This window comes from Ochotona princeps, chromosome 14, assembly GCF_030435755.1.
Source record: "Ochotona princeps isolate mOchPri1 chromosome 14, mOchPri1.hap1, whole genome shotgun sequence".
Taxonomy (NCBI): Eukaryota; Metazoa; Chordata; class Mammalia; order Lagomorpha; family Ochotonidae; genus Ochotona; species Ochotona princeps.
This window is the reverse complement of record NC_080845.1, coordinates 55797804-55813940: the sequence shown is the minus strand read 5'-3', so window position 1 is coordinate 55813940 and position 16137 is coordinate 55797804. Positions and strand designations below refer to the sequence as shown.

Here is a 16137-nt window from a genome sequence, read left to right as displayed (position 1 = left end):
TAACCTACTTCTAACACCGCCTCCTCATTTCAAGCACATGTGACAATTAAATCAGAACTTCCAGCCGGACAAGTCTGCACTAAAGCTATCTTCTGTTGTCCACTCCAGGAGTGACTCCAACAGTGGCGCCACCTGCTGATCACAGGGTTGGTTACACATGGGCTGCTTAGGATTCACTGGTTCCCAGTGTTCTAACTTTACTGCTGTTAGACAAACTAGAATTTGCTTTATGTTATATTAACTGCACAAAACTAATGATGGATTTTCGTAAGCAATCCTATTTATGTGAACAGTTTCTTTAGCTTCTCCTGACTTCCTACTTAAATACTTACAAGTACATGGAAATACACAGGAAGCTCGCAAGAGACAACTTCTTTTTAGAATACGAGAAGAATCTGTGCTAAAAAGACCTAAAGAGTAAGACTGAAGGAAAAATCCAATGTAGAATCTATCTCACGATCTAATTTGGTGTCTTTTTAAAATATTTTACACTTTTTTGGACTCCACGGCTAAAACAAATGTCACACTATACTTGAAATCCCTTGGAAAATAGCAGATGCCAAAAACAAAGTGTCAAAGCAGGAGGTCACTCCAGTTGCACCACTTCTGCTCCAACCCCCTGCTGATTTGCTCCAGCGCTCCAGCCCTGCACCCGCGTGGGAGCTCCTGCTGTGGGCTGGCTTGGCCCAGGCCGCGGAAACCACTTGGGGAGGTGCAAGAACTCTCCCTGCTTCTCACTCTCTGTGTGACTCTTTCAAATCAATACATAAATGTTTCTTAAACAGACTAGTTAGCTGCAGATGTGTACATTTACTTAGGGGGTTTCTATTCCATTCCACTGACATGCATGTCTATTGTTCTGCAAGGGCCAGGCTATTTGGATTATAACACACCTGCAGGATCTCCTGAAGTCTCGTATTGTGATGCCTCAAGGTTTATTTCTATTGTTCAGGATTGCTTTGGCTTCGGCCACATTGTGATGTAGTAAGTTAAGCCTCCACCTGTAGCCCCAGCATCCCAAGTAGGCACCAGTGAATGTCCCAGATATTTCTCTTCTGATCCAGGTCCCTGCTTGTGGTCTGAGAAAACAGCAGGAGATGCCTCAGGTCCCTGGGCCCCTGTACCCATGTGTGAGACCCAAAAGAAGCTCCTGGTTTCTGGCTCTGGGTTCGCCCTAGTCGATCTATTGCAGCCATTTTGGGAAGGAATCAGCAGATGGATGATCTGCCTGTGCTTTTCTCTGTAAATCTGCCTTCCAAAGGAAAACACACACACATCGCTTTGGCTATTCGACACCTTTCATGTTTTCATATGAATTTTCAGAATGTTTTTTTCTAGTTTTGTGAAGAAAGTCCTTAGAATTTTTACTGAGACTGCTCTGAATCTGTATACTGCTGTGGATAGTGAAGACATTTTGATATTCCATCTCTTCAAATCCGTTTGCATGGAAGAGTTTTCTATTAAAATTATGCTTGTGGTGAGGACTTCAGTATGTGACTACACCGCCGCCTGGGATGCCCAGTGTCCGCAGCAGAAGGCATCGGCTCAAGTCCCAGCTCTGCTCTCCACTCTGGCTTCTGGCTAAGGCACACTCAGGGGAGCCCTCAGGTGACAACGTAACTCCAAGTTCCCTATCGCCTACACAGGAGTCCCAGATTGGGTTCCAGGCTCCTGGCTTCAGTCCAACCCAGCCCCAGGTATTTTGGATATTTGGGGAGAGAACCAACAGATGACAGATCTCTGATTTTCAAATACATTAACTTTTTAAAAAAGATTTATTTTTATAGGAAAGGCAGTCTTACAGAAAAAAAGAAGTGACAGAAAGATACTCCATCCACTGGCTTACTTCCCAGGTGGCCACAATAGCCAGAGCTAAGTTGATCAGGAGCCAGGAGCTTCTTCTGGGTCTCCTACACAGATGCAGGGTGCCAAGTCTGTGGGCCGTCCTCCACTGCTTTCCTAAGCCACAAGCCGGGAGCTGGATGGGAAGCGGGGCCGCCGGGACACCAACCGGTGCCCACATGGGGTCCTGTGGGTGCTCTGAGGGTGGGGATTTAGCCATAATGTGTGACATGATGACACTGACAGAGATCAAGTCTACTTCAATGTTTCACAATTACAAACGGTCTCGGAATAGTGATGCTTGCCTACATTTTGCCATGAGTTCCTACAAAACATGCTGAAGAGAATGAGCACACATTGCTGAGCGTTAGGGGAAGTGCGCAGTGGCAGAAGAATTAAATTCATTCCTGCAATTTGATGAACAGTTAATATGTCATTATACTTTATTCAACAGACTGTTAGAAACATATTAGTTATAATGTTGCTACATAATATTTACCAGGATGTGGAAATCTGCAAATTATTGTGTAGCTTTAAAAAATGCAGTGTTACAAAAGAGTTTGCAAACTGCAAACTCAGGGTCTCTTTTTCCACTTTTCCTCCTATCACTAGGGCAAAGAACCAGCGTCTTTCCACTGTTCCTCCTGCTACTGCGGCCGGGGGTAAGGGTCCTGTCTATCTCAGAGCCCCTTCCCATCACTAGGACGGGAGTCTCCTTTCTCAGCTTTTCTAATAAATCTTGCTTTAAAACTAAACTGTGTCCGCACGAAAATTCTTCTTTCCTGCGAGACAGGAATTGAAGTTGCTGCTGTATTCAGGGTCAAAAACCCTACAACACTTTTGGTGCTGCGTGACTCAGATTCTACCAGCGAGATCGGAGTTCATCTCCAGCCAGCCTCCAGACGTCCATCTTCTCGGACAGAATTTGTTCATCTGGCTCAGCAAATAAGCTGTTACATATTGCTTCAAGTCTGCTCTGACACGTCACTGCTGTAAGGCAGAGCTATAGAAAAAGACAGGAGAGGAGGGAGAGGGGAGATCTGTGCGCTGGTTCCTTCTGCTGCAGTGGTTGGAGCTGGACCTATCCAAATCCAAGACCTTCTTCCCCGACGTGGGTACAGGGGCTCAAGCAATGATACAACTGGCACTGATTGCCCAAGTTCATTAGCAGTGAGTTGGAATAGAAGTAGAGTAGCAAGGACTTGAACTGGGGTCACCCCTTGGGATGCCAGTGCAACAGACAGTTGCTTTACCCACTATGCCACAGAGCCAGCTCCAGTATATTTTCCTCTAAGCAGTGACAGCGAACAAATCATTCATTGGCATGGGTATCAAATGTGAAAGTTTCTTCAAAATACAGTTGTAGAACAAGTGGACATAATACATTGATGCATATAAAAAACAGATCTGGACTGCTGCTTATGTCATACACACAGAAAAAAATAGTCAGCTTAAGGGATAAGTCTTTAAAAACACACACACGGCGTTGGACTGCAGGAGAAGATGGCAGTCTCCATAGGAGTTGAAGTTCCTTATAATCTTCGCTTGTTGGAAGAACTAGAAGGACAGAAAGGAGTGGGTCATAGTACGGTCAGCTGGGGCTTGAAGGTGATGAAGATATGACACAAGACAGCAGGCATGGTGATTGGGCCATCAAGGACACGTTACCAGAACAGGATATATAGCCTGAAAGTCAAATGTGGACCTAAATACCCAGGAGCTCCTCCGTCAGTTAGATTCCTAACAAAAACTAATAATGGGAATGGTGGATGCACGGAACATACCAGTATTAACAAAATGGCAAAGTTCATAGAGCATTAAGGTTGTGCTTCAGGAGCTAAGACGTCTAATGATGTCCAAAGAAGATGTGAAGCTTCCACAGCTGTAGGAGGACATTGTGACCCGAAAAGGTCAGTGAGCACAGGACTACAGTTGGTTGGATAATATTTGGAGGAAAATAACCAAATGGCTACCTTTTGTATACCTTATTGGATATCATCTGCATATGTATATGAGAACACCTGGTGGAATATACAAGACAAAAGGAGTTCCAAACAAGCATTAATGGTTTTGTTGATAAGCTCAGCACTTCCTCCCTTATCTTATATGACCCTCAGAGTATAAAGTCTGATGCTACTAATAAACCTCGGCTTTTGACCATCAGTCAGGGGTCCACGCGTGTTATTATCGGCTCCGTGCACCAAGTCCATCGCTGCGGGACAGCGACACACAGCCACCAGGAGGACAAACATACAGCAATTAATTTTAGTGGATCTCATATCTGTCTTAAATCAACAGCCTTCTACATACTAATGTCTTGATTAAATCTCTCAATGCAAAATACCCACAGATTCAGGAAAGAATTCCAGCTGATATACATGACTCAGACATTCGAAGGAATATATTCAACATATGTACACCCAGTATGTTTTCAGGTCACAGGAGGGAAAGTGTGGCACCATTGTTCTTTCTCTTGCTGAGGCACTGTCATTTGAACATAAACCTGCAGTGCTCCAAGTAGGCTTCGGGTTTGCAAGACGCGAGCAAGGTGAGACGTGCCAAACGGAAGTGGAAACGTGTTTTTGAAAGTAAAAATCCTGAGAAGCACAGACAGCAATGGCACACTTTATCCATCTTGCTTAGTGACAGAGCCGCAGTGGGAACTGTTTAAAGTAGCAGGTACAGCGAATATTGTCACAAGCTGTGTTAAGTTTTGAAGCGGTGTGGGTGCTGACTACTATTAATATAAAAATATGTTCAGGATTGTTTTGATATCTGTATTTATAATAAAAAATGCTGGGGAGGGGTCGATGAATTTCTGTTAAAAGCTGTTCTGTGAGTTACATGTAACAGACATGGTAAATATTTGTTTACAGTCTTTGTTTAGCAAACCATGCATTTAAGTTTAAGTGAAGTCAACAAAAAAAACCTGCAAACTCAAATCTGTAAAAGATTAATATTTAATTTTAAAATAGTGTTAATTTAAGAACAGATACCAAGTGTTAAAATGTAGTTTTCCTGGATGCTCTCTTCCTTACAGGCCAGTTTCTTCCCTAAATTGTTTTTATTTTGCTACATTTCAAGCCTATTCTTAGTTTCCACTGTTTTGCTATCAAAATATGTAAGTACAGAAAAAATTCCACTTCCGTGGATCTGTAACCAAGTAATTATACACAAATACTTAAGGGCAATAATGTTCCTCTGAGTAATAGCAAAAAATAAACTAGAAACAAATGTGTAACAAAAAAAGGTTTGGGAAATGTAGCTTACACTAGATCTCCATAGAATACCAATTAAACTCTGTATCAGCCAAAATATTTCATAAGCAGAATATTTTGTTAACATACAGAATATGAAACTAGCTGGTTGTGGGCCTTATTCTATAAAGTAGAACATGACTATGTATGCCAAAATCATACACAGGGGCCCCGTGTGATAGTGTAATGGTGAAAGTCCTCACCCTGAACATGCCAGATTCCATATGGGCGCCGGTTCTAATCCCAGCGGAACCACTTCCCACGAAGCTCCCTGCTTGTGGCCTGGGAAAGCAGTCGAGGATGGCCCAAAGCCTTGGCACCCTGCACCTGTGTGGGAGACCTGGAAGAGGCTCCTGGCTTTGGATTGGCTCAGCTCCAGCCGTTGCGGCCACTTGGAGAGTGAATCATCGGACGGAAGATCTTCCTTTCTATCTCTCCTCCTCTCTGTATATCTGCCTTTTCAATAAAAATAAATAAATCTTAAAAACAGAAAAAAATCATACACAGCATTATTAAAAGGCTGATACGAAATAACAAACGTTAAAGTGGTTAGTTCTGAATTCTGTAATGTCAGTAGTTTTAATTTTCTTCTCAAGACCATACTGTTTTCCAAATTCACTACAAAGTTGGTTTGGAAAGTGTGATATACATTAAAGCTTATCCAAAAGAAAAAAGGAAGTAGAAGAAATTTAAAAATAAAGCAGCCATCTGTCACACTGCTTTCAGTTTTAATTAAAGCTAAAATTTTAAATGATACTAAAGGGAGAGATATTCTATCCGCCACATTTTAAACAAAGCATGCTCCAAGGCACACTTTCAAGATTTAAAACATTTAATAAGGCTTCAGGTGCTGAATATTTTTAAATGAATAAATAAATGTTGTGAGTTAAAACACCCACTTTTAACAATATTTGAAAATTACACAATAAACATAAGTTACCATTTTATTCTGAAGGTACACCCAAAACATGAAGAGTAACTTAATAATTGTCCTTTGTCTTCTAAATATATCTAAAAATGTTATGTTAACATATGAATCAGATAGGAAAAACATGAGATTTCTTTACTAATTTTGATCATTACTACATTTGATCACTCGGCTATGATTGGTTAAGGGCAACAAGCAGGTTTCTGAGAATTATCACTAGTTATTTACCTATTCAATAAACTCACAAAAGCCAAGAATGTGAAAGGCTATATAAATGAACAATATTCATAACACAATTATACAAAGCAACATAACCACTCAATATGCTTTAGTAAAAACAGAATTAGAAAGCACTTAAAATTAGATTCTAAACATTTTAAAATATGGATGTTTATAACCAAATCAGGTATGTGTCCCTAATTCTAGAGTTTACAATTTCTATTTCCTACATGCATACTGACAGGTGAGAACAAGCAGTTTTGGAAACATTCTTTTCCAGAAATGCCTCCTGACAGAGTATCTCCACACTCACGGTTTTAACAGCCTAGAGGATTCCTTTAAGAGAGACAATACGGCATTACAGGGCCAGGGGTGTTCCAACCTCTCTCAAGATTTCAGAGCTCATCAATACAGATTTCTCCTCAACAGCAAATGGAAGATTTTTTTTTTGTTCACCAGAACAACAATATTTTCTTTTGCAAGATGAAAGAAAAACACCTGCTGTTATCAAGTAGTTGAAACCTGATGTTTCAATTTTTTACATCTTAATATCGAGTATATACTTATATTACTTTCCACAGGCATGCCTGACTATAAGACACAATGTCTGACAAACAGCCCTTCCTTACATATTGGTTAAAGTACTAAAAGAAGTGCCTTCATTCCGGCTACATAGATTTGATCTTCTTGCTGGTGTATTACCGAAGCTTTTTTTTTTTTTAAGATTTATTTTATTTTTATTACAAAGTCAGATATACTGAGAGGAGGAGAGATAGAGAGGAAGTGGAGCTGCCGGGATTAGAACCAGTGGCCATATGGGATCAAGGTGAGGACCTTAGCCACTAGGCCACGCTGCCGAGCCCTACCAAAGCTTTTTAAAGACTATCACTTGACATTAAGCGGTAGAGAAATATCAATGAAACCAAAAAAAAAAAAAAACCAGTTCCTTGAGAATGTCAATAAAACCAACAGCTCTCCAGGAAGACTGACAAACAGAAGAGACGCAAACGACCATTGGGAGGAATGAAATACGGGCGGATATCGCGATGGATTCCACAAATCCACACACATGCGCGACAAGAAAAAGGAACCAACTCGTAAGAAACACAAACTTAGATGAAGTAATTTGAAGCACCCTAACACTATTAAAAAAACTAACCTCCTGGAAGAATTCTACCAAACCTCCAAGAAGTAATCCCAATTCTATGGACGTGCAAGAGGAATACTTGACAATGCCTCAACTCATTTTACAAGCAGTACCATGACAGCTAAAGCAGACACAGTGTCAAAAACAGAAAAACTATTGACCAGTATCATTTCTGAGTATGAATCCAAAGATTCATAACCAGATAGGAGTCATTATACACAACTACCATGTGGGATTTTATTTCACAGGTTAAAGGCTGGCTGAGCATTCAAAAATCAAACAATCAGGATAAGAAATCAAACAATCAGGATAAGAAAAAGACTATATGATCAGATGAACCCACTGGAGCATACATAGCAAATCTTTAGGTATATTTTACTAGAATGAAATTAACCATCTCCATTAAATTTTGAAGAACCTGACTACACAAAGGTAGCTATTTTAATGAGAAAATCAAAGATCAATGTATTTCAAAATTTGCATAATAAACATGACTTTCAGGAAATAGAAAATAACAAACAAAGATATTCACAAGTCTTTCTAAAAGGTAATAATAGTCTTGGAGCCCGGCGCACTGGCCTAATGGCTAAAGCCCTCGCCTTGAACGCGCCAGCATGTATCCTCAGCACTTTTCCCAAGTGTCTACCACATGTCTGGGAATAGCAAGAACAGCCATAATCGAGTCACTACTTTGTCCCAAGTATTATCCTACATATTTTCATATATTTCATTTTTCCCTCACATGATGAAAAAGACAGCATTCATTCTTTTACATGTAGAACAGTTTGTAAAACAATTTGCCCAAATTTACACAGTTTAGAGTCCAGGAATTCTGCAGCACAGCAAGACACATGTCGCTATATTAGTTATGCATTACAGATTTCATGTAAGGTGTACATGTAATTCACTAGTGTAAAGACGCATTCTCAAACCTGTTGTCTTCTTATGTCTGAACTCTGAGATGCAATCCCAAGTGTCTCAGGAGAGCTCCTTAGTTTTGGCCACGATCCTTCTTACTGGGCCTGGCGCTGTGACCTAGTGGCTAAGGTCCTTACCTTGAATGCACCGGAATCCCATATGGGCACCAGGTCTAATCCCGGCTGCTGCACTTCCCATCCAGCTCCCTGCTTGTGGCCTGGGAAAGCAATCAAGGACAACCCAGAGCCTTGGGACCCTGCACCCGTGTGGGAGACCTGGAGGAAGTTCCTGGCTCCTTGCTCCTGGATTCGGATCAGTACAGCACCGGCCGTTGCACTCACTTGGGGAGTGAATCATCAGATGAAAGATAATTCCTCTCTATCTCTCCTCCTCTCTGACTCCTATCTGACTTTGCAATAAAAATAAAATATATATAAAAATAAAAAATTTCTAAAAGGTAATAGTCTTTTAGACTCCTATTCTACAGCTAAGATGCCTGCATGCCCTCTCCATTAGGAACAAAAAATTCTTACCATAATTAAATTGACTGTTGGATTTCTCACAATTAATGATGTTGAATCTGTAAGCAACCCCGGGCCGCATTCCACTGACTTCAAAATAAAACCACTGATGATAATGATTGCTGTTTATATCTGAATTCAGAATAAGATCATACTCATTTCTGAAAACAGAAGACAACAAAATTTAGTGAAATTTAGCAAAAATATGAAACATTTCACATTATGCACACACAAAATGAGAAAACCTGAAATGACTTACTTTCTAATTTGAATTACTTTACGTAGATTCCCAGACTCAAATTTGGAGTTAAACTTCAAAATTTCTCCTTCCTCTGGAATGGTGTAACTAAATAAAAAGTTTAAAAGAAAACACACTAAAATATGTTGCATTTAAACGAGCAAACCACAAATAAATAAACAACACTATTGTCACAACACCTTTCTTGTTATTTTTTATACCAAAGAACCTAACAAACCCATTCAAAGTATCAACTGAGATTAACAGAGAAAAGACCAAAGTTACTTTCAAAACTCCATATGAGCTAATAATAATTCTAATCAACCATATAATTCTTGAGTGAAAACAGTGTTTTTAATCTTGCAACAGATAATATTATCTATTATCTTCATTAGCGCCAAAAAGGGACACACATTTTCTTCATTTTGCATATTCATTATTTTATTATTTACTGAGTGCCTACCAGGTAACCAGATACTGTCTTAAGGTATTTGTTGAGTTTTCTAATTAAACACCAACACTTTCTCTAACTTAAACACAAACTCTTCAACTCTTTCGCTTCTGGAGCTTAAATTCTACCAGGAAACTAAAAACGCCAATACTGGTGACAGTCCCAAATTTTATCTGACAGCACTGTAAGGGCCACAATCACTGAGAGATTACAGATAAACTGGGCAGATGCTTCCTCTCCTTGCTAAGCACTGCATTCCATAGTATTCAACCCTAAGTCTTAACAGGGTTTCAACAATCACCTTCCCAGTGAAAACCTTTAAAAAGTGTTATCTAGCCTCAGTTTCTTCAGAACACAGCATTACATTGTGATCTCTACCTTAAACCTCTTAACAATTTACCTTAAAGGAAACAAAAGCTTGTGATATTCAATTTAAGCAAATAAAAGGGATTGACCATTACACTCCCCCAAAAAAATAAGCTAGAAAAGTCAACTACAGTTTCTTATGTTTTTATTAAACAACCCATATTTTACAATAAAACCAGACTTACTTTGGATTGTCTAGGTCATATACCACCCGATCTATGATATCACTCTGATGTATTAGTCTCTCAATGTCTTGGGCAATTTTTGTCCTGAAATCATAAAACAGAATATAACCAAAATTCATTATCAGATACCAATGTACAACTTCCTTCCAAATAAGTTTTGAATAAAAAAAATTTTTAATTTCTCAAAATGATCATTTTGCCATCTGTGTATTTTATGTACAAAATATCAACATACAAGACTATAACCCATCATTATCAATCCGATTGTAGAAAGCAGACATATAGAACAATATCCATAAGTCCAACAGAAAAAAAACTATTCAATGTCCGTTATGGCTACCCTTATTAATTAACAAATTAATTTGAGAAGCACAGACACAGTGATGGCAAGAAACAGAGACTTCCCGTCTGCTCACTCACTCCTTGAATCCTGGCAAGATGCAGGGGTGGGCCGGGCTCAAGGCAGGAGCCTGGAACTCAGTGTCTGCGCCTTCCAGGGTATGCAGTATCAGAAACTAGAACCCAGAGCCGAGCTCACAGGCTCTCTGATATGGGACACAGGTGTCCCAAGCACTCCACCCCTTCTGTTCTACTTTCTTACAGAAAAATCATCTGGATTTGAATCTAACTCAGACAAATCACTGTGTGTACATGATAACAGCATTATGACAAACGATAAGGAGGAGGGGAGATTTTCAAAAGCAAATGCAGTGGCAGACATTTGGGACAGTAGATGAGACACCACTTAGGACACGTACATACATAATGGAGTGCCTGGCTGAAGTTTTAATTCTATTTTCCTGCTGCTGATGCTCAGCCTGGGGGCAGGGGAGGTCACCAGATGTCCCCCGGAGTACTCAGGTCCCTGCCATCAGCGTGGGAACACCAGACTGAGTTCTGGGTTCCTGTGACTGCTGCTGCTCTGCTGCACTTACTGAAAGCGTTTGGGAGCACATGAGAGAACCTCACGCTTCATCTGACTCTGTCAGCCTCCCTTTCAAATTACACGCATTCAGCTCGTACATTCCACAGCATACCCTCTCTTCTGTGCTGGGAAGGAATATGTGGAAAAGAAGTGAACACCTGTCAGGGAATAACAAGCTCTCTTCAGGAGTCCCCCGGCCAATTTCCTCAATCATCCCCCAAAAAACACACATGCACTGCAAAACTCCTAAGCTCCCACCACTGAACCCCGCACAGAACCCACAATCTTCCCTATCAATGCGTGAGTCCCCAGAGGTGACAACCACCAGCAACAACTACAGGGGAGCTGAAAGAGACCTGGATCTCAGAGCCAAAGGCCTGGAGCTGCAGGGCACAGCTAGAAGGAAGCCACTACTGCAGGATGACCTGAGGAGGAAGTCCGCTGCATACACTCCTGTAAATTCCAAATTGCCTTGTTTCAGTTGGAGACAGGTGATGGGGATCAGAACGGTCATGTCTACACTTGTGCAGAACAACAAAATATGCCAAACTAATTGTTTAAAAAAAAAATCTCAGGAACACACTAAACTCTGAAAATCTCTGTAACTTCAGATAACTTGAAACCTTTCTCCTGCACAGTGGTACTTCCTAGAAGTTAAAAGACACCACACTCACAGAGTTCAGAAATGTGCCCAACATCACACTGTAACTTAAAATTCAAAATAAATCAAGAACCTATTCTAACAGAAGACTATAAATTACCAGGAAAACGTGAACCACAATGCTGAAATTCTTAACCTACTAAATAGTTAAGCATAATGCATTTTTATTCTAAAAAAAATTAGTTCATTACTCACAGAAACTATTAGGAAAAAAGATTTAGTAAAAAAAAATTAAGCTATAAAATTCATTCTTGCACCTGGTACAATGGCCTAGCGGCTAAAGTCCTCACCTTGAACGCACTGGAATCCCGTATGGGCGCCGGTTCTGATCCTAGTAGCCCTGCTTCCCATCCAGCTCCCTGCTTGTGGCCTGGGAAAGCAGTCGAGGACGGCTCAAAGCCTTGGGACCCTGCACCTGCGTGCAAGACCCAGAAGAAGCTCTGGGCTCCTGCCTTTGGATCAGCTCAACTCCCGCCGTGGAGGCCATTTGGGGAGTGAACCAGTGGATGGAAGATCTTTTTCTCTGTGTCGCCTCTTCTCTGTATATCTGACTTACCAATAAAAATAAACAAATCTTGAAAAAAACCAGAGTAGGGGTGGCATGGCGGTGCAGCCCCTAGGCCACTGCTTACGACAATGCTGGCATCCCACAGTACATGGCCTGGGTCCAAGTCCACCATCTCGGCTTTCAACCCAGCTCCCTGGAAAAGCAGCCGATAATGACCAGGTCCTCAGGCCTCTGCCACCCATGTGGGAGACTAAGATGGAATTCTGGGTTCCTGGCTTCCACCTGCCCAGACAGACCTGGCTGTCATGGCCATTTTGAGAAGGAATCAACACTTGGAGGATACACCTCCCCACATACACACATACCTAATTTTTAATATATGTACATAAAACAGTAAGAGAATTGATTAAAGCACACTAGCAGTACCAAACTTGGAAACCCAGTTTCTGTCTAAAACAACAAGCTGACTGGTGCCAAGTAGGAATCAGAGTTTAATGTTGTCATGTCTGATTTATTTTTAAAGACTTACTGACTTTTATTGGAAAGGCAGATCAGACTTATGGAAACAAGGATAGACAAAAAGATCTTCCATTGGCTGGTTCACTCCCCCCAAGCAGCTGCAATGGCAGAAGCTAAATGGATCCAGAGCCAGGAGCCAGAAGTCAGAAGCATCTTCCAGGATTCCCACGCAGGTAGAGAATCCCAAGGCTTTGAGCCATCCTCCACTGCTTTCCCAGGCCACAAGCGGGGAGCTGGATGGGAAAGGAGCAGCTGGAACAGGAAATGATATCCATATGGGATCCTGGTGCTTGCAAGGTAAGGATTTAGCCATTGAGCCATTGTACCATCACATGGGCCCATGCCTAATGTTTTTGAAAAACTTTTATTCTACGTGGAATCTCTCAAATTTAAAACACTGGCAGTTAAAAAAAAAAAAAAGACAGAAAAAATCACACTATAAGTTAAGCCAAAATCATGTTCAAGCTGAATATGGCCTGATGAACACTAATTTTTTTACCTCTACCACTATATCTGGGGGCATTAGCACCTTTTAAATATGTTGAGTAGATGAAAATTAATATTTGAGAAAAATCTTTGCTCTGTTCTAGGCCCTCTTCACTAAGGAGGGGAAAGGGTCTTTTATTCAGGCATGTATTTGTTTTCAGTAGTTCAACTTCACAAAAGAAAGTCAATCCCTCCTTTATCCCAGAAGCCCACGTGTGTGTGGTTTTCTAGTCAAAAATCAAACAACCAACACTGTCCAGGTATTCTCATACATCCTCAAGCTTTACTGATACCCAACATATGGCAAAGACTTGGCCCAGAAGGAAGTAATTTATGGAGGGCAGTGTGGACAATGAGCAGCCCAGGCAGACCATACTCAGATCACGTGAAATGTTACCACCAGCCAAAGGGCTGTGTTAGGTTTCCAACCATGAAGCAACACTATACAGAAACACTCAGTGAACCACTCTGGATATTATGGAAGATGCTGCCAATGATATAACCATGTTCTTTGGTAGTTCATATCATTATCTGTATCTTGTGTAAAAAAATGCAAAACACTATTCTTCACACACAGTACATTATAACCACACACACACATGATCACCTCATATGTGTGGATAACAGGATGGGCTCAGGGTCCACATCAGGGCTGGGACCTTGACGCTGCCCTTGTAGTGGCCACTCAAAAACTCAGTCAGTGATCTGGCAATACTAAGCTGCAGCATATTCTTTCGTAAAATAAGAACTGTTGCAGCCCTGAGGGGCACACTTTATACTCAAACATAGGCTGCAATACAAAATGCCTATTAGTGAATCTTGTTTGATCTATTAAAAAGCTCCTAGAAATTATCTCCTGTGTTTGCTCCTACCCCTGCTTCTACTGCTGCCTCAATTCCAGAAATACTCCTGCTTTCCCATGACCTTCTAAAACCCAAGATAAAACAATCCACAGCTTGACCTGCATTATTTGCTTCTGCAATTTAAAATGTCCAGATAAGGTAAAATGTTCACATTACATAAAAATTAAACATGACGAAAGCCTAAAGTGAAAAAACGTTTCATTTTCAACACAACCTACATCTGCCTCTGGTTAATTTCCTTTCAGACCTTTTGGAGGAAAAGGTAAAGTTGCTCTGTTTCAGATACAAAGCCTAGGCAGCCATCAAACCAGCAGGCTGCTTATTTCTCTATTACACCTTAACAGCTCCTTCCTCTAGTGCAAGGAGAGGCCTTTTTGGGTTCAACCAAGGCATAATACTCATAAAATCGAACGTGCCAAAATTTGTTTAACTGGTTTCTGCTGATGGGCATTTGCGTTATTTCTCAAAGTACTGCTGCTACAAAAGCCTCTGATCATTTCTTACATATGTCACGTACACTGTAAGGGTGCATTTGCACATGATTTTTGACAGACTACAAGAGACTGTCCTCTGCAAGGGTAGTATTCACTGACTCCCACCCTAACTGTATGCAAGGCTGGACTGTTTTTTCCCCCCAGCCTCATCAATATAATGTGCTGTTACACTTCTGGATTGTAGCTCATTTGCTGTATAGGAATAATATCACATTTCCATTTGCATGTCTTTTATTCCGTATGAAATTGGGCACATTGTGCAGTTAAGAGTCACTGCGTTTCCTTTTTGTTATTGGACGAATCTCTTTTTGAGAAATATGTTAAATGGCTTTTAAAACAGGCAATATGTATTGGACTATAATCTTAATAAAATATATTATTAAAGGTAATTTTTGACACACAAAAAATAATAGAAAAGAAATTCTGATGCTAGGTTACCTTCCTTCTTTTTTATATTCTAATTCTTTGCAGTAGGAAAACAGAAAAATAGAAATCTTAAGCACACTTTGAGATGTTTTACTTTAATTCTTAAATCTAACTTAAAAAATAAGGGTTTATGTAATCATCAGCATATTCACAACAAGTTTTTTTTTTAAATCTTAGTATTTTATCTGTGTCAGGGTGAGCACAAGTGACCCCATGACGACCACACTGCTGGAGCTGCTGCCCTGGCTCAAGCTGATGCCCCACCTGGAACACCCAGGACACCCTAAGCTCATCTCAATGTGCAGGTGTCAGTGCCTGACACGCACAAGCAGCTGTTGCCTTTTCCCGTTGTCTTCCATTCCCTTGCATAAGATGGGTACAGCCCCGGCCTGTTTTCCTCCTGTGGATGGACACACACGCACGCACAAGTGATCCTGGACCTTCTCCTGTGAGGGAGTAGTCTGTGAGGCTCCCTCTTGGTAATAAAATCCTTGGCCAGCACTAAGAGTCTCTCAAGCACATCCAAGTGCCTCTGAGTCTACCAACGATACGGCTGATAATATCTTCCCTTATAGTTTTTTCTTCTTAAAATTAAAAAAAAATTGACTTGAGAAACTGAAAGCGAAAAGGAGAGACTGAATTAGTGCACTCCACTTAGTGCCACACTGGCTAGGTATGGGCCCAGGTTACGGAGAGAAGCAGGAACTCCGTGTAGGGCCCCCACATGAGCAGCGGGAGCCATCATCACTGCCTCCCAGAGTCGGCAAGAACAGGAACCGAGCATAAAGGTAGAGATGGGGATGGAACACAGGTGCTCCAAGAGGGCACAGGTGTCCCAGCTGGTGTTTTAGCTGCCAGGCCAAAAGCCCATCCCAGCTGAGACCTTTCGGCGAATCTTTAGTCATGTTATATAAAATATTCCTCCAAAAAGATCAGAGACCACAAACAAGAACCGAGGACCCCAGGGTAGAAGACCAAGGTAGCAAAAGGGTATTTCTACTGACTGATTTTAAGGAGTTTTAGGCCTGCTTTCTCTCCCAAGTGATACAGCACTAAATCTTCCTTGATGTACAATGTCACTGCATTGAGAAAGGGATTAGGATAAAATTAGCAAGTAACTCACACAATGCTCATCATTTACTTAAAAAAAAAGAAAAGAAAAAAAGAAAAGGTTGCAGAAAGG

General features: G+C 40.9%; 1 protein-coding gene and 1 pseudogene across 6 annotated transcripts in view; one reads left to right on the top strand and one right to left on the bottom strand.

Annotated features, from left to right (window-relative positions):
- AGTPBP1 (ATP/GTP binding carboxypeptidase 1) overlaps positions 1 to 16137 on the bottom strand; it is a 180809-nt gene that overhangs the window by 52070 nt on the left and 112602 nt on the right. For all 6 annotated transcript variants that reach the window (XM_058672392.1, XM_058672394.1, XM_058672396.1 and 3 more), the window contains 3 exons: positions 10073 to 10156; positions 9092 to 9178; positions 8845 to 8993 (listed from right to left, as the gene is read on the bottom strand). In XM_058672392.1, the coding sequence (XP_058528375.1) occupies positions 8845 to 8993; positions 9092 to 9178; positions 10073 to 10156 (320 nt within the window). The remainder of the gene's footprint in view (positions 1 to 8844; positions 8994 to 9091; positions 9179 to 10072; positions 10157 to 16137) is intronic.
- Positions 3346 to 3730, top strand: LOC131481936 (ubiquitin-conjugating enzyme E2 variant 2-like; annotated as a pseudogene).